Source organism: Opisthocomus hoazin, chromosome 8 (assembly GCF_030867145.1).
Source record: "Opisthocomus hoazin isolate bOpiHoa1 chromosome 8, bOpiHoa1.hap1, whole genome shotgun sequence".
In the NCBI taxonomy this organism is placed as follows: Eukaryota; Metazoa; Chordata; class Aves; order Opisthocomiformes; family Opisthocomidae; genus Opisthocomus; species Opisthocomus hoazin.
The window spans coordinates 14744692-14766804 of record NC_134421.1 but is presented as its reverse complement, the minus strand read 5'-3'; the positions used below and the strand labels follow the sequence as shown (position 1 = coordinate 14766804).

The 22113-nt window shown below is 48.5% G+C and overlaps 1 protein-coding gene across 18 annotated transcripts in view; it reads left to right on the top strand.

Moving 5' to 3' along the window:
- The window catches only part of RBFOX2 (RNA binding fox-1 homolog 2), a 171380-nt gene extending 151536 nt beyond the window's left edge, over window positions 1-19844 (top strand). For 7 of the 18 annotated variants that reach the window (XM_075428508.1, XM_075428507.1, XM_075428517.1 and 4 more), the window contains 5 exons: window positions 3637-3676; window positions 8692-8768; window positions 11184-11272; window positions 12272-12344; window positions 13511-19844. In XM_075428508.1, coding sequence (XP_075284623.1) covers window positions 3637-3676; window positions 8692-8768; window positions 11184-11272; window positions 12272-12344; window positions 13511-13565 — 334 coding nt within the window. In that variant the 3' untranslated portion in view covers window positions 13566-19844. Of the gene's footprint in view, window positions 1-1873; window positions 1932-3636; window positions 3677-5942; window positions 6067-6276; window positions 6320-8691; window positions 8769-11183; window positions 11273-12271; window positions 12345-13510 lie in introns of those variants that run through there. The other 11 variants (XM_075428512.1, XM_075428511.1, XM_075428521.1 and 8 more) reach the window with 9 other exon arrangements.
- Window positions 19845-22113: the final 2269 nt, after the last annotated feature.

Here is a 22113-nt window from a genome sequence, read left to right as displayed (position 1 = left end):
CTGTCTCGTGACTGTGTTTACTTACATTACGTTGAGTTTGTCTGACCCTGCTGACTGATGTCATGTCTTCACGAGCAGCTTACTACCCAATAAATATTTGCAGGGCAGCAGTAAATAAGGAAGGTTCACAAATGGCCCAGAACTGTCCCTAGTCCCAAGGACTGGGATGTAATTAACTAATTCTGGTGCTTATTGTCATCTTAGTCTGAATCTCTGCAAGGGAATTTGATTCCTCGAGGAATAATACAAAATGTGCTATTCAGTTCCATGTTGCAGTACCCTGGAGGACAGCCACTGCTCCATCTGGGCACTGTTGACCTCCATGGAGTCGGGGCAGGCACACATTCCCAACACTGTACCCTGCATCATCTGCTTTCTTCCTGGCCAGCGGAGAGATAACTCTGTAAGATCAGTCAGCAATACAAGTGGTCAAGACATAGTGAGTAATGTGGAAGACGACAGTGTAAAGTAAGCTGCAGGTTAACTCAAACCTGCTAGAAGGAAATGGTTTTCGCAAACCTCAGTGGTGTTTAAGTTACAAAACTGCATCACTGCTTTTGAGAGCTTAGCCGAATTCAACAAATACAGAATGCAAATTAATAAAAGCTTGTTGGAATTGCCATACTGCATCAGAGCTGAGGGCCATTCAGGTTAGAGTAAGCTTTTGGCAGTGTCTAGCACTAGATACTCTAGAGGAAAGAATCATATTGTTCTTAATAGTTATAACATTTATTTCAAGAACTCCAACCGCGATTTACTAATGCATATGTGGAATGTACACACATACGGACATGGACATTTATCCAGGGAAGGCTATTCATACCTTATAAAGCAATTGCTCAGACCATTGGAAAGAACGTTACATAGTCACCTGAACCTGCCCTCAGAATACAAATGCAACCTTCAATTTACAACCGAGGTGGCATTCAGTAGAAGTAAGGAGGCATTATAACCTCTCATATATAGCAGGAGTAAAACCTGTGCTGGAATATTGTCCTGATTTGTAGTGGCCATGCTTTCTAAACAAGAATGCTGACAAATTATACTTCAGACCAAAAGCTGTAAGAATTAAGTCAGTCTGGAAAAAGCTTACCTACTGCAAAACTCTTGAAATAAGCTTGATCAGTTTTATTTCTGAAACTATAGGTTAGGCACTGACTTGTTCATGGTCATTAAGTACCTATATGAAGAGTAGGCCTGCCATGGTAAAGAATAATGTAGTCTAGGTGTGTAAATATATAGAGGATTCACTGACTCGAAGCCAAGAGTGGATAAAAGTTGGACTAGATAAAAGGCAGTAGGGAGCTTTGGGGGTTTAGAGTGGTTTTTTTGGTTCCTTTTACAACAAAGTCAACTGTTGGTGGATTCTCATGGATGTGTTTTAGCTCAGCTAGTGGGCTTTTTGCAGATGCCGCTGAGATTTGATGGGCTGCTGGGCTGTTACGTGCTTCTGGTCAGTCTACATAACCAGAATGTTCTCTGTGATTCTCAGATGAAGGAATTCTCTCAGTTTTTGCTAGCATTAAGAATCACAAAGACGGATTTTCTAGCATATAAATAAACCTTGCTAAATTTCAGCCCTGGCAGTCGGTGTCAGTCAAGACCTAACTGAAGGAGAGACGGAGGATTCACGAGTGCTTGGTTGTTTGGACCCAGGAAGCCTTACTCTTACCTGTCATTAGTGTTCCTTGCAGTTTTCTCTGGAGAGCTGATGCTAGCATCTCTTGCTGACAGGATTCTAAGTGACCTGATCCAATGTGGTAATGCTTATACTCTGAACAGGACTGATTGTGTTCGGAATAACTGTTAAAACTGCTAACCTGTTCGTAAACCAACAGTCACTTCCTCTGTCATGCGTTTGCCTTTCCTGCAGGAGCAGGTGGAGTATCACTGCTAAAACACTCCTGGTCCTAGATAGAGAACCCAGCAATGTAAGTCACTGCCCCAGGAGACAAATTCTCTGTTATGCGGTTGTAAAAATTCAGCTTCAACAAACATGATCTTATGGCCTGCTTCTTCCTGCTGAAGTGGCTCCCCTCTTCCTCTAACAAGGGTCTCTATCTTCATATCTGCTCCCAGCGCTCTTGGAGACTGTAGTAACTTTGTCCATTGGGAATGGAGTGTACTTTTCCTGGGGAAGACAGCAAGACTAAATGATTCAAGCGGTAGCTAACACTGCAACGGATTTTTTTTTTTTTTAAATTCATTTTTTGGTAATAGCATGCAGAATTTTGGCAAGATCTGCTGGGCTTTTTTTGTGTGTGTGCGTGCCTTACAATAGGTTGGTGTCTGAGGGTGGCAGGCTCTTGGCATCATTTCACATTCCATCTGATGAGTTAAAAACGATAATCGAAAGAAAAGCTAGTGTTCCATACCTCCTTTTTCCTTAATGCTACTGGTAAGTCATGCACATCAGATCCATGAACATTGCAGATGGCGGGGCTGATGCTTTTTAAAGCCTTGAGCGAGTCTGTGTGGAGCTATTCAGAGGACAAAGCAGGAGGAAATTCCTCGGTATGAAGCACACGAGTTTGAACTCGAACGGGTGGGAGGCTTCCCCTCTCTTCCTTCCTCATCCTTCCCCGACCCCTGTCCCCAAAGCGAGCTGCGTAGTCCTACGTTAGTGAGTGCTCTGGTAAGAGTGGCTGCTTCAGAACCCCAGGCTCCGATTTAACAGTTTTCCTGCTTGAAGTTCTGAGAGAAAGAAAACTATGGCTTAAAGCAGAAAAAGCACCATCCCATGGAAACCCTTCCAGTTGCTCCTCTCTGCTATGGAATAGGTCGTTACTACCAGGGACTCCCACTGCACCTTTCAATTCTCGGACCTTGGACCAGTCACCTAACCTTTTTAGCTCATTATCTCTGCTTGTGAAAGCAATGCATTGTGGGTATTTTTGGTTTTTTCTTTTTAATTACATTTCTCTGTGTTTACTTTGATCAGAATTGATTGACTTGTTTTCCTGAGGTGTTGCATTGGTTCTTTAAGATGCTGAATAATAATACTTTGCATGCTTGTGTGATCAGCCAAATCTTATCGCATGTCTAATGTGCAGGGTAAAAGCAGGTGATGTATGGATGTCTGAAACAAAGTCACGCAGCCCTGTGGAGCTCGAAATACGTAATCATACACAACCCTCTGAAACGTGCTGCTGACATAGGTGACTCCGGCCCCTGTGGGATGCCTGCTGAGGGGCCTCTCGATTTCACAAGCCCACTTCAGGAAGCCAATGTTTCCATATGTTTAGGGGGGTAACTAAAATCGTTCCAGGAGAATAAGCAGAGCGGAGGTTTCTAAACCCTTGTTTCTCTTCTTCAGGACATCAGATCTTTTTGAGCCTATTTTTATTGTACAAGATGGTGGTTCCCCTCCCTCTCTCCTTCGCATACTGTCTCCCCCTCTGCCCGCCCCTTCCCCTTTGCATGCCATGGAAGATGACTTGGAGCCGTCTAGCGTGCGTGCGCACACACACATTCTCTCGCTGATTCGCTCCTGCCAAAAGCCCAGGTTGTGGATTCATACATCACCTGCCTGTGTAAAACGCATGTGCATGCTGCCGTCCTCAATAACCGGAATGTGTTTTCTGTTCTTTTGTTTTTTGTTTTTTGTTTTTTTGTTTTTGTGTGGATTTTCTGCAGTGTGGTTTACCAGGACGGATTTTACGGTGCTGACCTCTATGTAAGTACACACACCAGAGCCTTCTCGTCCCCAACCCCTGACAAGCCAGCCTTTTTTTTTTTTTTCTTTTGGTTTGTTTGTTTGGTTTGGTTTGTTTTTTTTTTTAAATATCATTTACTTTAATTTTCTTCTTCCTTGTGGATATATATATATATTTATATATTTAGGAATGCAAGCATGCTTCTCTGTCACTGCGCTTGCCCCTGGGTGCAAGACCTAAGCCTTTGGGTTTCCTGATCATTGCCAGGGTCAGTTTACTGGGTGTCCTGTCCCCCACATGCACACTGCTACTAATCAGCCTGAGAGATGATTAGTGAATTAAAATTTCTCTCAACACTTCTCTCGTTTACATAATTCGGATATAAAAAGAACAGGACTGGTTTAGCCTCAGACCTTCCCTTTCCTTCTGCCCCTCCTCCCTCCCCTCTCTCTCCCCTCTTGGGGCCCTTTCAGGTTTGATTTGTGCAGCCCACACTAAAGCAAGCGAGCTGTATGTTTAAAAATGTTCCATGTGCCACTGGGATGTGGAGATTATCCCTTTGGGGAAGACGCTGGGACTGATTAAAAATGGAGACCGAGATGCTAGAGTGAAAACTGACATCTCATTTTGCTGGTAGAAATGGTACCTAAATAGGCTAGTTTCTCTCGCCTTCTTGGGGAATTGTAAAGTACAAATATGTGGAGATGTTCGGTTAGAAGAGTCAGCAGCCTCCTCCTGCCTGGGAATTAGCGCTGATACCATGGGAGACTTTGTCCTGTCATTGTTTTTGTCCTACCGAGCCAGTCGGAATCGCAGATCTCCCAGGCGTCTGTGTATAGGCAGGTGGGTCGTGGATGGAGGGATTCCGACTGGCCAGTGAGAAAAGCGGTTTCCTCTCCGATGGAGAGCTGTTGCCGAGCAGCTATGGAGGAGTACGCCCTTCAAAGCCAAAAAGTTCAGATCCGCTACTGCTGTCGCAGCTTGTGGCCTGCCTAGGTCTAGCAGAGTTCCCTTTCGTGGTGGTGTAGGTAGTAGCTCTTTGGAGCTGGGGAGGTTTTGTATTGGGTAGCGGCACAGTTGTCAGCATGGATTTCACATCCCCAGTCCTTTGAAGGTGCTACCTCTGACATTTATAAAAAGCACCCTGGAGTTAGACTCAAGATAATGGATGGAATTAGCTTTTGGATTTTGTTGTCTTATATGGAGGGTCAAGTCTTGTAAAAGTGCTTTTCCCAACACGGTTACAGCAGTTGGAAGACATACTATCTGACCATAGAGACACTGTGTGGATTCTTTCATTTTTACATACACTGTCGTGTGCACAGTGCTTTAACAACTGATCTGCCTACTCAAGTGTTCCTTTATAAAACTGTGTCAAGGACTATGGAGGGTTCTGGTTTTTCCTGCCTCACTGCTGAAACACCAGCTTTACGGCCCCCTGACTTTGCTACAGCAAGTAAGCAAGCAAATGACCAATGCTTAGTGCCTCTTCCCTCAGAGTACAGCATACAGGAGGTGGTCATGCTGAAAGCGAAGCCTGGTCAGGGTTATTTTTGAGAAAGCTCCTTCAGAGCTTCCATTGCAGGTGGGTAGGAGAGGCTTACTTAATGCGTTTTAAGGACAGAGACCAGTAACGAAGAATCCCCGTAACTAATTGGTGCTGCAGTGCGGTAGCATCATGTAGCACAAAACCAAGCCCCAGGTCAGGTTAGAAATGTTTAGGTGGACTGCTGACACTTTTGCTGTTGGTGGCTCTGGTCTCGCTGTTGGAAAGCAGCACAAGAGAAGAGGGGACTCATCAAGGTAGATGGTGGTGCTTTTTCCTATGTTATTGCTGCCCGGAGCCCTCCAGCGGAGCTCAGGGAAAAAGTGGTTACAATCCAAACATGAAGTTACCCTTCCAAACAATTTCCTTGGCACAGGTGGAATGCTTACAGTGTCGCTGTGCCCCCCTGATTTGTCATGCCTTTCACTGCGGTGCTGACGTCCCTCTAGTTGCTGTGTAAGGCTTGTACAGGTTGTGGAAGGGATGGCAGAGGGCACTTCAGTTAGGACTCGGGGGGGAGTTAAACTGAGGTTCCCTTAGGTCTTCTGAGTCCGTAGGGTTGTGTCAGGGAAGGGTGGAAAGGAGCTGGGCTGGCAGGGAGTGGTTAGGCAAGATGAAGGGGAAAAGTCCCAACTTCAGGCTGCTTTTTCTGCATACGTGTTAGGCACCAATTTCTCATTTTCCTCCTCCTCCTTTTCCTCACTCCTTTTTTTTCTTTCCTGGGGCAACCATCCTGCTAGCCATTTCTTCTGTGAAGAGGGCATTCCATCTCTTGTTGGATTCGTCCCACTCTGGCAAGACACCTGAATTCGTAAAACAACCTGCCCCAGGATGCAGAGGGCTTCATTTTGGATGATAAGAAAGGTTATCTTTCTTCTACAGTGGGGGTTAATCTGGGTGGCGGGGGGGAAACCCAAACAAACCCACCCGTGCGAAGACTGCTCCTGCCTGTGAAAAGCGTGCTTGCATCCACTGGAAAGAAAAGGCTGGTGAGCCCTGCCGCGGGCTGTTTGTATGATTGTTTCTTTCCACAGCTGTGTTTTTTTGAACTGCTCTTCCTGTGTTCTGTTATAGAATAGTCTTACAGGAACCAATCATTAGCGCTAAAATACCTCAGGTAGGAGTGCCAGTGTGACCTGCCAACCGATCAGATTGTGGATTGCAGTGGAAAAAACTGAATTATACTAACCATTCCAGCACCACATTAGAGATGGGAACAGAGGCTTTTTTAGGGCAGCGCAGACTCACGTGTGATCCAAGCCACCGCTGTAGCAGGGCGGCGTGTGTCCAGATTTCACAGCGAGTGGCATTCTGTTAAAAAAGAAAAACAGTAACGTAAATTCAATGGAAGGGTTAATGAGGTCATGCTTGTCCCATTACCATGTAGAAGCACCTGCTGCAATGGACACTGTTGTCCTGTCACCTCTTTTAATTCATTCATGCTCATTCCTGGTGCACGTATGCCACCCTTCTAATACAGAAATACTGGAAACAGTTCTAGCCCTTTCTGCTTCTTAACTTCTGTTACAGGGCAGTTTGGGGGTGGAGAAGACACTTTTGAGATACGACAAATAAAAGATCCTAAAATTGGGCTGGGCTCGCTGCCAAAACCTGGCGGTGGTCAAACGTATCTGACTGGTACTGTGAATTACACATTTCTCCAGGGATATGGGAACGCTTGTGTCTTAGTGGCGTGATGACTCTTTGGAGTCCAAAGAGGGCCAGCAACACACAAAGTCTGAGGCAGCAAGGGAAAAAGAAAAGGGAGGCTTTTACCATGGGACACACTGACATAGTAAGCTGTAGTTTTGTATTTCCTCATGTTCACGTTGGATTGATCACCTAATACGGACCTGAAGAGTGGAAGAGAAGACGGACTTATTTTGAGCTGAACTGTGTAGTTGTAAAGTGCTCATTTATCTGCATTGACATGCTCAGTAATTGGAATGCTGCTTTAGTTGGGATTGCAGCTTCCTGTGTATGTTGTTTTGCTATGCTTGTGTGATTTCAGAGAATATATGACAATAATGAAAAAGGTGTCATCTGATGTTAAAGAAGGAATTTAAAGAAAATATTTTCTTGCTTCATTGATGAGCCAAAGATGATAACATCACAGAAGAGTCATTTTAAATTTGGGCTTTTGTGAATACCTGAGCAAATAAGGTTGTTTGACAGCTGAGATCTGTAGGCTCAAGCGCTACACATTCGCATGGGGAAGGGAGTTTAGCACAGCCCCAGCAACACTGGCAGGATATCCAGAGAAAGAGATACGCAACGCTTAGGGTTGTGTTCATCTCTCACATGCTCCCCAGACAATTCAAAAGACTGTACCAGAAAGGACCTATCTTTATTTAGGCAGTCCTTTTGGTTGTTACTGCCCAGTGAAAATATATAAGACTTTTCCTTAGTTCCCCTGTGTCCGTGTCGAGGCAGTGTTTAAACTGTCCCTTTCCTAGAAGCGTCTCTGACTTAACATCTTAGCCAGAAGCTCAGCCACGCTCATTTCTTTTGAGATGAGGCTAAAAATTTTAAAAACTGAACGTAGGTGGGTAAATCTGTCCTTGTGGAATCACTTCACTTAAATAGGTGGCATGGGAGTTTGCCTGGCTGTCCTGGGTTTCAGGGACTATGCCACTCGATGGTGTCTGCTGTTGCAGTTTGGCTGTGGCACTGGAGGAGTGTGGTACAGCTAGCAAGAGCGTTTTTTTTTTCTTTTGTTCTAATTACTATTATTATTTCTTTCACTGAGAAGCATGATTGTTCATGTTTGAAGATGCTCTACACTGTTACAGTTTGTATTGACTAGAGTGCCCAAAGTGAGTGGGATCAGAAATCACTAGGGGTGGTAGGACCATGAAGCTGAGGTTACGGATGAGCTCTGCGTACCAATTAAAGTTGCGTGTGAACAAGAATAGCAGGAGAAAATAACCAGTGCATTGGACAAGCTGAGCAGGGCTTTAGACCCATTGATGGAGTTATAGGTGGGTCCTGGGTTATGGAAAACAGGAGCATCAGCTGGATAAAGCAACCTGCACAGCGTGTCCTTTGCTCTGTGCTGGTCCCAGAGCTTGGTGGAAGCATTTACAAAATAACGAGTAATAGTCGCAACTTTCCTCCTCTTTCCTTCACCCTGTTTTGGTGTATTTGGACCTGCTGGTCATGCTAAATACATCCCTATGTCAGAAATCCCCCAGCTGTCCACACTCATTGCTCCTATGACAGGAACGTACCATGGCCATTATAATCCCCATTTTTGGTTTTATTTGACGTACACACAAGTAGAATTTGCAGACCACTTTGAACCGAGCGGGTCTGCCTGTGTGTGTGTACCTCTATCGTCTGACCTTTTTTTTTTTTTCTTTTTTTTAAATTAACAGTAGCTTCAGTTTTGCATCAGTGCATGGTTAAAAAGCAATACACATGTCAGCTATTTCTTAACTTCATTTCTCCAATGAATTATTTCTCCTGTTTTTTTTGTTTGTTGTGCAGTTGACTGAAGAAATGTTAACATCCCGCTCTAAATCTCTCAGTGGAGTCTCTGTTCCCTTCTCTGATATAACAGATGGGTTATTGCTTGTTATAATTATTAACATTGTGGTGTGGGACAGGGCTAGGGTGGGAGCCATTTTGGGGGGCGAGGGCGGGAGGCTGCGGGAGTCCTTAAGGTTGGAATGTTAACTCCAGTGGTGACTGACTGTTTCCGTAATAGCAGGTTGTTGTGGCTGCACGCTCTAGTACTTGAGGCTGTGTACTTCACTGAGCTTGTGGTAGAGCCTAGGGCGAACTGCTGTCCCAAGAGAATGCTGGGATGGATAGAACTAGCCAATATGAGTCTGAACGTGGTGACTTTGCTGGTTGTTCTAGCTCCAGATGTCAGCATGCTTAGTTTTTAATTTTGATTAATAAATGTTACGCCATTCCCCTTCCCACACCTGATTCCAACCCTTCTTTTCTTATCTTCTTCTTTTTTTTTTTTTGGTTTGGTTTGGTTTCGTTTTCCTTTACGAGAGACATGACTTAAGAGAATTACATGATAACCCTTTTATGGTTTCCAACTGCATCTCGCTGTCATGTTCAGAGTATTTGCCAGGCACATTTGAAATAGTTTCTGATCCGAAATGTGGCTGGCAGGTGAGGGACAGGGTGGGGGGGAATCTGGGTGTGTGCTGAAGCCGGCAGCCGTGTGGAGGGTAGTGCTGGGTGAAAATGGCCCACACGCTGTGCCCAAGTGACAGACGCCATCAAGAGTTCAGGAAGCTCGTAAACTTAAGGGTGTTGATGATAACTGGTATGAAGTTTTGTCTTAGTTTGGTGAGGTTGATGAGGGTTTGATCTGGATTCCTGCTGCACCTCATTCCTCTCGTCTCTGTCATGTTTTGGAGGTGGGAATGATGGTGGTGCAAGGATAGCATGCCAAAAACAAGCTAAACCTCCCCAAACCATCAATCCAAAATGTAAGGACCGAAACAGCTAGATGAGATCAAAAGGGCAAAACTGTAATGTGTCACCTCTTTCAGACAGTGCGGTGATGTTTCAGAGGCGTAGATCTGTGTCTCTCTTTTTTCTGTTAACTAGAAGATTGAAGAGTCTGTAAGTCCTTCTCCTGCGGAGTAGGAAATGGTCCCCAGGCATGGTCTGGACAGCACGTTAGCCTTTGTGGGGCTAACGCAGGCCCCGCAAAAGCAACCAAAATTAATTTAAAATAATTAATTTAGAAGGCACCGAGTCCAAAACTGAGCACTGCTGAGCAAACACGCAGTCCTGTAGTAGAGCTGATTTTGTACTCTTAGTTACGTACAGGCAAAAGATCTATAGGGAAGAAGTGGTAGAAGTACGCTGAGCTGATTCTGAAGGTAAAGGGCGGAAGTGTGCCTTCTGGTCCCTCAAATTCTGAAATGTCAGTTGGAGGAAGGGGCAGGGAAAGCCAGAAGCAATCTGGGGTTTTCTAATGCTATGGCTTATTGTATTTCTAGAAAATCAAAGCCATGGTTCATTGACCATTGCCCCCCTCCTCCCCAAGTTAACAAAAACGTGTTCTGAAGTGTACAACAAAGATCTAACCTGGGCTTCAGAGCCCTCTTTGCCTGCCTGCCTGCCACGCAGCCTCTGCCCCTGGTCTGAAGGGCAGGTGGCCTCCGTCTGTCATCACTGCAGGGTGTGCAGAGCCACCTGCCTGAGCCAGGTCTTCCTCTGGGTCGGGATTCACATTTTTCCAACCCAGATGTAAGTACATTTTTAGTAAATACCTCTTATGACTGTAGGCATTGTAAAGACCTTTACTACCGGTGCATAGCGTGGGCAGAAATGCAGTGGCAATGCAGACTGTTCTGGCCTAATTTCCCCCAACTTGTGTCCTTCCTACATGGAAGGAGGGGAGAAACGGTCTGGTTGGTATCGATGTCATCTTGCTGTTGCCAGCGCTGAGACTGCCAGGGACTGTTGTCTTTGACCATCTTTTTCTGATTGCTTTTTGGCTGCTCTGGCTACTGATTCTTTCATGTATCTGGACCAAATGAAATTCTAGCCTTTTGGGTTTCCCAGGCTTAAAAAAGAGATAGAGGGGGGAAAAAAACCAGGGATTTCTACGAATGGGTCGCCTTTCTAAAATACCTACTTCACAGAAAGTGCCCGCCTGTGATGTCCCCAGCAGAAGAGGAAAGGGACATAAAAATTATGTTGGATGCAAGATTTCAGCTCTCCTCTGGTTTTCAATTCCTCCATGCCAAATTTAATTTCTTGTGGGGATATAACCATGATCAGACTTGCTTAAGGTCCTCCTGAGGACCTCCCTGGTCCTCCTGAGGAGAGGAATATACACGAGTTAATGGGCAATGCTTGCGATAGACATGACATGGGAGCTGATGCAGTTTGAAACACTTCCTCTCCTTGTGATGTGTGTGACTTTTTTTTTTAATTTTTAGTTTTTACGCTCTGCGTGGGTGGACAGGTATCTGTAAAGTCAGTTCTCTTCTCTCCTGCAGGGTGGATACGCAGCCTACAGATATGCACAGCCTGCTACTGCAACAGCAGCCACGGCCGCTGCAGCCGCTGCAGCAGCTTACAGCGATGGGTATGTAAGGGGGAGGCGGCCGTGGGGGCTAGCTTGCTGTGCTCAGGGATTCAAGGAGCATTGATCCATGACAGTACTTCTACTTCTTCCCCTTTCTTTGTCTTACTCGCGCTCGCATGCGCACACGTGCATGCACAACCCAACATGAAAGACTTGAGCGCACGGTTTGTCTCTCTGCTCCTGGGCGGTGTCGCACCCCGGTGTGTGTGAGCTGGCACAGATCCTGGCCGCTTCCCTGGAGCTGGCACAGATCCTGGCCTCTCCCCTGTCCTGGTGATTCTCTGCACAAAGGAGGCAGCGTGGTTATGGCCTCAGAGTCAAAAGACCTGGCTTGCCTTGCCAGCTCCTTCCTCTGTGACTCTGGGCAGGTTGTTTAATCACTGGGTGTATTGCTCTCCCCATCCATAAATTAAAAATTGCTCAGCTCATAGACTACTGTCGGATGCTTGAACGTGCAGCTCTGTATAGATGCAAAGGATTATCATTGTCAGAGTGCTTGCCTTAAGATTTTTCATCCCCTGTGCAGCGAGGCCATGTTTTAATCCTAGCGCATGCGAGACCATTAAAGTTTATGCTCCCTTTTCGTTCTGGAGAATCCCTCACTGCTTCCCATTTAGCAGCTGTTACTGTGCCAGCAGCGCTAGCGCCAGCAGTCACTCTTCTCCTAAACTGCATCACGCGAGGTAAGGGATGCGCTGGCTGTCATTTCAAAGGTGCCGACCTCTTTCCTACAGGTTGAACTCATGGGCGCTGCCGCATTCCTCCTTGCAGGCCGTTCTGTCGTCCACCTCATACGATGCATGGCAGCATGCCCATAGGATCTCTTCGAAGAGGGGCTGCCTGTGTGCATGTGTGCATACATGTGTGTAGGAGGGCATGCTGCTTCTTCCATTGCCTGTGGTCATTCGGCTGGTCTCTGCCCCTGCAAAGTGACTCTTTTTTTTCTCTCTCTCTCTTTTTTTTTTTTTTTTTTTTAATATCTTCTCTCCCTCTCTTCAGTTATGGCAGGGTGTACACAGCAGATCCTTACCATGCCCTTGCCCCTGCCGCTAGCTACGGAGTTGGCGCTGTGGTAAGTGGGATTTTTAATTTCCAGCATTTTCATTTCTCATTTCCAGCATGGGGAACAGCTGTTCACTGGGTATCAGGTAATAAAACTTCACCTAGAAATACTTCTTTGTTGAGGAGGTCCTTAGCTGCAGTGCTGGGTTCCCAGTTGTTCTGCACTTGTATGTTTGTGTGCGTGCACTAGGGAAGGAGCCAGGTTGTAGGAGACCAGTTGTCACTTGGTCTTGCACATCCCCTAGTACAAAGGAGATCGCAGAAGAGTGACCAGAAATGTCAGGAGCCAGAACGTTGTTGGTGAATCAGTAGAACTGTATCAAGGTGATATACAGAGCAAAAATCAGCCATAGTTAGAGGTGCAAGACACCCTTTCTTGCCACTTTGGTTAACCTTAAAGGCTCATTTTGGATGTTGAGAAATTGGTTCTGGGAAGCAAGGGAGTAAGTTGTTCTTGTGACATCTTGCAGCAAAGCTGCTCCACTTGGTTCTGTCTTCCACTAGTGGAAGGATGTGGTGTCCTGCCTGCCAGCAGTAGTTGCGCAAGGGCAGGAATTGAGGTATGCTGGCATCGGAGGGGAGTGGAGCAGCTTGCTGAAAAGGCGTGCTTACCCATCTGCTGCTAGCCAGCGCAGTATCTGAGGTGTTGCAAAGGCTGGAATACAAATGTGTTCAGAGAAAGAGACACTTAAATACAGATATCCGCAGCATAGCACCTCCGAGCCTCGGCTCATCATGTGGATTCTCTTTAGGGTCAGTGGAGGAAACGCAGGTGCTTCTAAGATACCCGGTCCTTGTGTCCGTTTTAAACTTTACCTCAGGGTGAGGTGAGGAGCATCCTCGAAGGGCTGGTCTCTGCTGCCTGTACAGACAGCCTAGACAACTGACTCAGAGATTAGGACTCATGAGTCCCATTTCTGGTCACTGAACTCCCTTCGACTGAGACTTGCCAGACTTCACATCCAGCTGGCTAGTCATGAGCGTGTCCCCTCCTGAGCTGTGTCCTTGGTTCTGCAGGCAAGGTTCTCCTCTCTTGCTTCTTAGAGGTGCCAGTAGCGACGGGTCAGTGCCAGAATGTGTCCTTTAGTCCTTCTGAGAGCATTGGGGTGCTGTCCTGAGTATTTCTTCACAGTTCACCTCCTAACAACCTCTTCTTTTCTCGTTTAATTTCTACAGGCGAGTTTATACCGAGGTGGCTACAGCCGATTTGCCCCCTACTGAAGTGACGTGAGCCCCCTGCGAGTGGGACAGCCCCCCCAGTTCATGAGGCCTGGCTATTGCAATATTTACTAGTAGAGGAACTCTATAGCAAGACGAGGAGGAAAAACAAAAAACAAAAGAGAAAATACTTTTTTATACCTCACTATGTTCTTTGAATATGTATTTTTTTTTTTTCCTTTAAATTTCTGCCTTTAATTCTTTTGTTCCAAAGATTGTGCATTTTTTTGGTTTTTTGTTTTTGGGGTTTTTTTTAACTGTGGTAAAAATAATGCATTTCCGTGTCTGTATGTTGGCGCATAGCTTATCCTACCAATCACGGAAAAGGCGATTAGCGATAAGGAAAGCTGTTAGAAACCGATATCATGCAATTAATCAGGAACATGCAGACAGAGTTACTTCCCTGGGTCTGGTGCTTGGTGCCTGTGAGACAGGAGGACGTGAGGGAGAAGTCTCCACCTGCCGTGTTTCTGGTCTGCAGAAGGAAGCACTCTTTGGCTGTGGCTGGGACCTAAATGCTGGTGGGAAATAGTCATTTACATTTGGAAATGGGGGAAATGCAGAGACTTTCCTCGTTTTTATCACCGTCTGATGCGCACAGGTTTGGGACAGTTTTCAGCAGTGTCAGGATTTTAGACTTGGCAAGAGAAGACTTCCTCAACCTGCTCAGAGACTTTGGCTGTTACCTGCTGTATAGGGGACAAGACTCTGAAAGGAGTTTTTGATGAGGATGAGCTTTCCACCCCACACACAACTTACTCTAGCTGGTTGTTGTCCATTGCTGGTGGCTGTAATTATCTTAGTTTTCCTTCCTCCTTTTCAAGATCTTTCTCCCTTGCTGTCCCTTTCCTCCCCTTCTTTCCTCGAGGAGTGGCAGATGCAGTGCAGCATCACACAGAGTACCTCTGTTGCGGACAGCAAGCGATTAAGCTTGCAGAGGTGAAGCGCTTGCAGCCTTGCAGAGGAAGAAAGCTGGCAGAAGATCCATGCATCAGTGCCGTGCTCGGGCGCTCCGAGGTCCAGCGTGCAAGGTCTCTCCTGTTCATACTGAGCCGCTTAGGCGCTTCGGCAAGTGATCTGTTTTGAAGAACACGAGTGAGGAAAAACAAGTCACGTATAAGCTGCTTTAGGCAAGGGGCAAGCGCGTGGGTTTATGTGGGGGAAGAGGGTCTTTTACATCTAAACGTAATCCTGAAGTAGTTTTGTTTCAGTCAGGAGTTTGAAGGGAGGCAGAAGCAGTTTGTGCAAGCTCTGAATTCATAGGAACTTCCCACCATGAGCTATTTCAGGCCCTTCCATAGTTGCGTTGGAGCCCCTGGGTCTTTTTTGCCCAGCCTCTCATAGAAAGTTGTGCACGTGTTCTGCTGAGTCCGTATAGACACTACATATTAGAAGTAGAGAGACTGTTACGGGGAGGGCTCCATAACTCTCGAGACCACCTCCCCTCCCTTCTGCTCTCACGTACAGTGATTTCGCTGTGTTTCAGAGTCAGCATTTTCAGATGACTGCGTGAGCTGCGCTGTGGCAGGGGTCGCTGCTCTCGAGACCTCCCCGCTCAGCTGCTGGCTCTGAGAGTGCTCCCAGTAACCCCAGTGATCAGAGGTGGGTTCTCTAACCACGTGTTAGAGAAATGCAGAAGCGTGGCCTTGTCAGGCTGCCTCAGCTCCCTCGGTTGGTTCTGGGGTGAGTTCACCATGTCCAGGAGGGGCTGCTTGGAGTGGGGGTTTGTTGGTGGAGCTTCTCCAATTCCTGCCGCACGCCGGCTTCTCCATCCACTGTTGACTCCAGGATAGGAAACCTCCTGCATTTAACACTAAGTGAAGTCAACAAGCAGAGCTCCCAGGGAGGTGTCCTGGCCCAGCCGCGTGTTTTTTCGCCCTTCCCCAGCGACACACGTAGCCTCTCCGTGCACCGCAGAGAGGAGGCACCTCAAACAGGGAGCCATTAGTTAAGCTAGAGACCCTGAAGCTATTGATTCTCTGAAGGAATAGCTAGATAAAGGGGACACCAAACTGCCAGCCTGTTGGCCACCTTTTTTTTTTTCTGGTTTTATTGTTGGTTTTTAACTTTTTTTTTTCCCAAGCCAAAGTTTGGTTTGTTGCTGTTATGACAATTTTTTTGTTGTTTGTATATAAATATTTTAGTTAGCTTGAAAATGGGGAGGGGGGAACAGGGTGTTGGGGCTTTCACAAAATCTAGGAAATGAGGGGGACTCTGGGTGTCAGGGGGCTTCTACTGCCTGAGCTGGGGTAGGAGAGGGAGGACTTGTGGTCGAAAGAGTCGTATTGAAGGGGAGCCATTTCCACTGCAGGGCAGCCAGGGGACTTCTGGAGCTGAGACGCAGCAAAAGCCCTACTGGCCTTGTTCTACCCACTTGTGGGCAGAGGGGCTGCGTGCGGCCGTCCCTTCCCTCGCCCGCGGGCAGCTCCCCACGCAGCGGCTCCGCCGGCTGCGAGCGAGAGGAGCGCAGCTGGCAGAGCCCGGCCGGGGAGCTGCTCGCCCCGCTGCCCCTCTCCTGCCTCTCAGTTCAGCTGGTTCTGACTGCAGCTCCTAAAAGCTGGGTTCGCCCTCCCCGAGTGCCCTCCCCTGCCCTGGCAGTGACCCCAGCGATCCCCCCCCTGCCACTTGGCCTCTCTGGAGGTAGGGAGGCCAGCCCCGTTTCTGCCTCCGCGCAGAGTCTATGCATGGCAGCTTCAGCCCGCCCGAGTGTATTGGGAGTCCGAGTGAGGGGTTTAGTGCAGAAGCGCCCAACCTTTGCGGGGCCGCGGTCCCCTGCTGTGTGATCTCCGAGTAATACCTGCTATAGACCATCCAGCCTGATGCCTCCTCTCTCCGAGCCCCGCTCCAGCTGCTCCCTGCCAGCTCTGCCGGTGCCCTGACCAGCTGCTGCCTCCTCAAACCCGTAGCTGATGCTGCAGGATTCCCGCTGAGGCAGCTCGCTGACAGCCCGGCTTCCAGCTCTCAGCAGCGAGCTGCAGAGGGGACGCTGGGACACTTGTGCGACTGAGGGACGGAGGTAGATCGCTGGTTCCAGGCCTCCCAAAAACTTGCACGCCAGCTGGAATTTTGCAGCGAGGTTTCTTGAGTGTTGTGCCGTGGCAGGAGGGCTCTTCAGCCTTGCTTCCCTCTTGGCAAACAACAGCTCTGGTTTCACTCGGATGTGTTATGAACTGGCTTGAGATGCGTTCAGAGTAGCCAAGCCGTGGCTACATCCATCTTCTGAAGAAGTGAGGACAAAGCCTATATCTCCCTATGCAAAATTAAGTACACTTAATGAATTAAACTGGGCCCTGGCTTATTTGACTGATGGCAGCTAGTGCTTGTCCCCGAGATGGGTCTGCAGTCACAGGTCCCTCGCAAAGCAGGGCTTGGCTTTCCAAGGGAAACCGCACGGGCAGCCTGGCAAATAGCTTGCTGTTTGTCACCTTCTGGTCTGGTGGCATCCAGGATTCCTCTTGATGTAGAGGAAAAGATGTTTCTTTAAGTGTTGCTGTTTGTACTGTCTTGCAATAGGTCTGGCAAGCACGTGATATTATACTGATAAAATTTTGGATTGAAGAGTTGTTTTATTTAATGTGCTGGTCTGTCTTTCCTTCTGGGTACAGTTGTGCTGGTACAAAGATGAGTTCTACTGGTATAGCGTATTCTCTACCGGGAGTAACTTACGCTGATGCCCAGCATGTTAGCAAACGGTTGTCGCTGTCCCCGTGCTCGGGAGGCTGCGCTGCTGTCGGTGGGTTAGCTTTTCTGAGAAAAGCCATGATGGGACCTGGAGACAGCGGGGAGCTGGGGATGAGCCTGCTGTAGCCAGCTATTCCCCGGTTCAGCGGTGACGTGGATCCTGCGTCATGAGTTCAGATAGACAAAGCCATGTTTTGAAATAGCTGTGGCTTGGCTGTTTCGGTGCCCGAGAGCGAGCAGACTTGCCCGGCGAGAGAGCGCTAGCTCCGGAGTCGGAGACCTGTGTTCTGGGCAGGCCTCTGTCAGGGATCCTCAAGGGTCGCCATGGAGCAGTCCTGTCACTGCTCCAGACTTAGCTTCCCCCTCCCTAACGTGAAGTGAAAGTTTACCCCCTGTTCTCACCCGTTTTGAGATCCGCGGGTGTGAAGCGCGCAGCAGGAGCTGAGGAGGGCTGTCTGAGCAGCTGGCTTGAGCGCTAGGTGTGAAACGGTTAATGAAGCCGTTTCCTCGCCCCAGACGAGACCAGGCGCTGGCTGCTGGGGTTTCAGTGCCAGCACCCAGAGCTTCGGCAGCGGGGAACGCAAAGCAGAGCCTCCCGGTTCCGACCCGCGTTTTTCCCCGTCCCGTCCCTGTCTGTATCTTCCCATCCCGGCCCTGGCGGAGGAGGCAGGTGGAGAACAGGCTTGGGGAGCGCTTAGGAATTCAATAAAGGGAAACCCGAACAACAGCTCTGGGGAGCGCTTTTGCTGGGTCTGGCTCCGAAGGGGCAGCCGGCGGGCAGCGTGGCGGTCGGCCCTCCGGCCTGGCAGGGGCTGGGAATGCTGTCCTTGGTGCAGAGGGGTGATGTTTTGAAAGTGTGTTACCTGTTTGCACTGTTTTAAAATAGGAGGGGGGGGGGGGGAACCACACCCAACCTAGTGAACAAGATGAACATCCAATGTAAACTTCTTTGTGTTTTTATTTTGTCATGCTCTTGGAAAATGTCAAACATTTTGTAGTATACACCAGTGAGACTTGATTCTTTGTTGCATAAAACACTATTTTTGGTGATGTTAATGTCTGAAAAGCCCCTTCCCTCCTCCCCCACCTTACTGACTGCCCTCTCTGCCCTCCAACCCCGGTAAACTACTCTTCTGCAATGAAAACTCCAGTCCACGAGGCAAGCAGGAGTCTGATAGCCAGAGCGTGAAATGGGGCCCTTCTCAAGTCGGCTCGGGGGTTTCTCCCCAGTACGCTTTGCTCTAGCCAGGAGCTGGCAGGATAGCCCCTGTGCCTTTGCAGCGCGCTTCCGTGGCAGCCAAAACGGGACCCGGGCTGTCCGAGTCCCGTCTCCGTTGCCACTGCCGCCCCTGGAAGGCAGCTCCGTGCCGGTGGTCGGAAGCGCTGCGGGCAGGTGTCCTCTGCGGGGGGCCGGCGGCGGCCGGTCCAGGCGTGCGCAGGAGACCGGCGTCCCGTGCTGCCGCTCGGCTCGCGGGAGAGCAAGCGCACATCGGCCGAAAGGCCGGCCTGCTTCTGCCAGGAGACCGCTGGTGTCTGAAGCCGTCCACCTGAGTGTTCCTTTGGCTGGCAGGCAGCAGAATGCCAGTTCATCTTAGGAATGGTTTTTCTTTTTTATTGTTTTTTTTCTCCCCCCCCCCCCCCCCCATGAGGTGATTCAATAAATCTCTTGCCAGATTTCCCAGTTCTCTGCTGGTGGACGGGCTTGTTGCCTCCCCGAGGAGTGAATTCCTTACAGAAATCAGGCCTCCCACATGAGTGGTCTCCGTTTTGGTCATGGTTTTCTATCTTTTTTTCTGTTCACGGTATTTTGTGTGTGTGCGTGTGTTGTAGTTTTGGCAGCTGGATTTGGCTGCGTTACCAAGTGACGAAATAATCCTCTTCTATCCCAGGGGATATGATTTGGTTTTGGGTTTTTTCTTTTTAGCTTTTTTTTCTTTTTTGTTTTTTATACATGATAAATCCTGCTTGTAAATAGCTGGAGCTAAAACGTGGGGCTGATAGCAAATGAGAACCAGGGCTGTAGAGCGATACGGAGCTGGTGGAGTATTTTACTGACCTCACAGGCTGATCTACTTGAGACTTGGAGATTTTCAGTGCAAGGCTGAGATGCCGCAGCACCTCCAACGGCAGCGACGGACTTGCCCCTTCACGCAGTCTCCCCAGCACCTCACGTTGCCAGGTACCGCTGGGGAACGGGACGTGTCCCCAGTGGGACGCATTCCCTTCCCCTGGATCATTTCCTAGGACGCCCGAGCCGCTTGCCCAGGGTCCCATTTCCCTGCTGACTCTGGAGAAGCAGTATCTGCATCCCAGGGCTTTGTGACAGCCTCTAACTTCCCGCCCTCCCTCGTTAAGTATCATATTGTATAGTAGCTTTCAGACCATACAGTATTCATTGGGTTATTCCTATTATTATCAAGTAGCTGGAATTGTGAAGGTCGGAGTAGTTAGATCTTTAGCTTTTATTCTTTTTTTTTGTATTACTATCCATGTGTATAAATTATTGATCATGTTGCTGGCTTTTATAAACTCTAAGCAAGGGGGGAAACCCTTCCTAACCCTTTGCAAATGGTAATGAAGCACTGTTTTTAAATAAAAGAGAGAAACACCAGTCCGCTGGTTGCCGTGTCTTGTCTGTTTTTCAGTGCATCCGGAGGGGTTTCGCTGTGCACCTCCCTGGCAGGTAGGACGCGAAGAAGGGGGAAGCTGGCTTGAAGCGCGGGCCGGGAGATGGGGTCTTCTTCACAGCGAGAAGGGGCGAAGCCTCGGCGCATCATGCTGACAAAATCCCAGCCCTGTCTGCTGGTACACCGAGCTCTCCGTAACCCCGCGCCCCTCCCTGCCGTCCTTTCCCATCGCTCCTTATTAGTAGGAAAGGGCCAGTTGTTCGGTATTTGAGAAGAAGCCTTTTTTCTTCTCTCCGAGCCTAATTTGTGTTTGAACCTGTTTGTGTGCGGAGAGAGGCAACCGTTTCACATCACGGCGTCGGCGCTTTCTGTAATGCCTGCGTAGCCAGCTGCCGCTGGCTGTGTTCGCACAGGCTGAATAGCTAACGCACACAACTGGGAGCCGGTGTTCCTGTGCTCGGCATCAGTTTCCTCTGGGAGTTTGGACATGTCTTTTAATCACGGCTCCTGTTGTCCTGCCTGGAAAAGAACTGTCACTGCAGCCGGGCAGAGATTCATTCGTATTCTGCGAAGTGCTTAGAGATCCTCCAGTGAAAGATGTCACGCGAATATATATCCATATAATCAGATGCCTTTTCTGCTGAAATGATCCTAAAAATAATGAATAATAAATCCCTGTGGCCAATTTGGAAGTAATTATGGAAACTGATAACTGAGCGAAGCGGTGCAGTGAAATAAGCCTAGTACGGTGGAGGCCAGCACAGGGGTTTCATATTGCTCTTGGAATTGCAAGGTACCGGGAACAAAAGGTCGGCACGCGGAGTGTCCCCGGACAGCAGGATTGCCGCTAATCATGCAGCAAGGTGCGCGCGCTCCTTCAGCATCCCTCCCCGGTATTTACCGGGGAGCTGCGGCGTGTTCCTGTCAGATGATCCTCGTTTCATGCTAACAATAACTCGAGAGGATGCTCAACAGTAACTGCGCTAAAATTAGATGCCTGTAAATGAGGGCTGAATAATTGTGGAAGAGCTGGTTGAAGGACTCTGCGTCGGTGGGGCTGGGAGAGGTCTTCAAACAAAGCCCCGCTGTGCTGGGAGAAGGGTGGTGCAGAGGCACGCTTCCAAAGTGAAGCAGAGGCGCTCTCGGTCTTCAGCCTCCCTTCGTTTCAAGGCAAAGCCGTAAAATGGCTGATCCTGGAATTCACTAACAAGTCATTAAAAATGCTGTAATATTTATTATTGCGTTGCTCAACAGGGGGTTTGTCGAAAGCTGGCCAGAGGAAGCTGGTGCGGGTTCTGTGAATGGACTGCGAGTTGGCGAAGGAAGCGAATGCTGCTTAGTACAGTCCCCTGCTACAGGCTGTAAAGAATTATAATAAATAACAGACAAATCACGTCAGTCAGTCACAGCTGATCACGAGCCACAGCGCACATTCCGGTGTGTGCAGTGAGGGTCCTGCTGTCGCGTCGGGAAGGAGCTCCGGAAAAGGTTTGGTAACAACCGGGATGCCGGCCCGAGGTCCACCAACGTGGTCGCTGAGCGAGGATTCCTGTGCCACGCGGCCGTGTTCGGCAGCTGCGTGGGGGGGGTTCGGCAGTGAAGGGCAGCGTTTGCTGGAAAGCGTGGTTTGGATCGTACTGAAATGAACTCAGACTGAATTTGCAGAAGAGCTCAAGGGTGAGGCTGCTGAGGCTGTGTCTCAGTCTTGCGCTGAGAAGCTGCATCGGGAGATCCGAGCACGAAAGCCCGGGAAGAAGCCCCGATCCCTGTTCTTGGGGTTTTGCTGCTGGTTTGGTATTGACTATACTGGTTCAGGGACAGTTTTAGATTGGATATTAGAAAACTTTTTTCACTGAAAGACTTGGAACAGGCTGCCCAGGGAAGCAGTGGAGTCCCCATCCCTGCAGGTGTTAAAAAAACCTGTAGATGTGGCACTTCGGGACATGGTTCAGCAGGCATGGTGGTGTTGGGTTGATGGTTGGACGTGATGATCTTAGAGGTCTTTTCCAACCTTAATGATTCTATGATCCCTCTGACAAGAACACTTAGCAGCTGGTGTGAGAGGGAGGGTTATCTACGTGCTTCCTTTCCATCTTCGTACAGAAAATTATGAAGTTGTAGAATAATTTGGGTTGGAAGAGACCTGTGGAGGTCGTCTAGTCCCACCTCTTGCTCCAAGGTCAGTCAAGTTCATGTAACTGTAGCATCTTCAGCACAAGCTTGGAAGTGAAATGCACATCTGGGAGGTGAGAG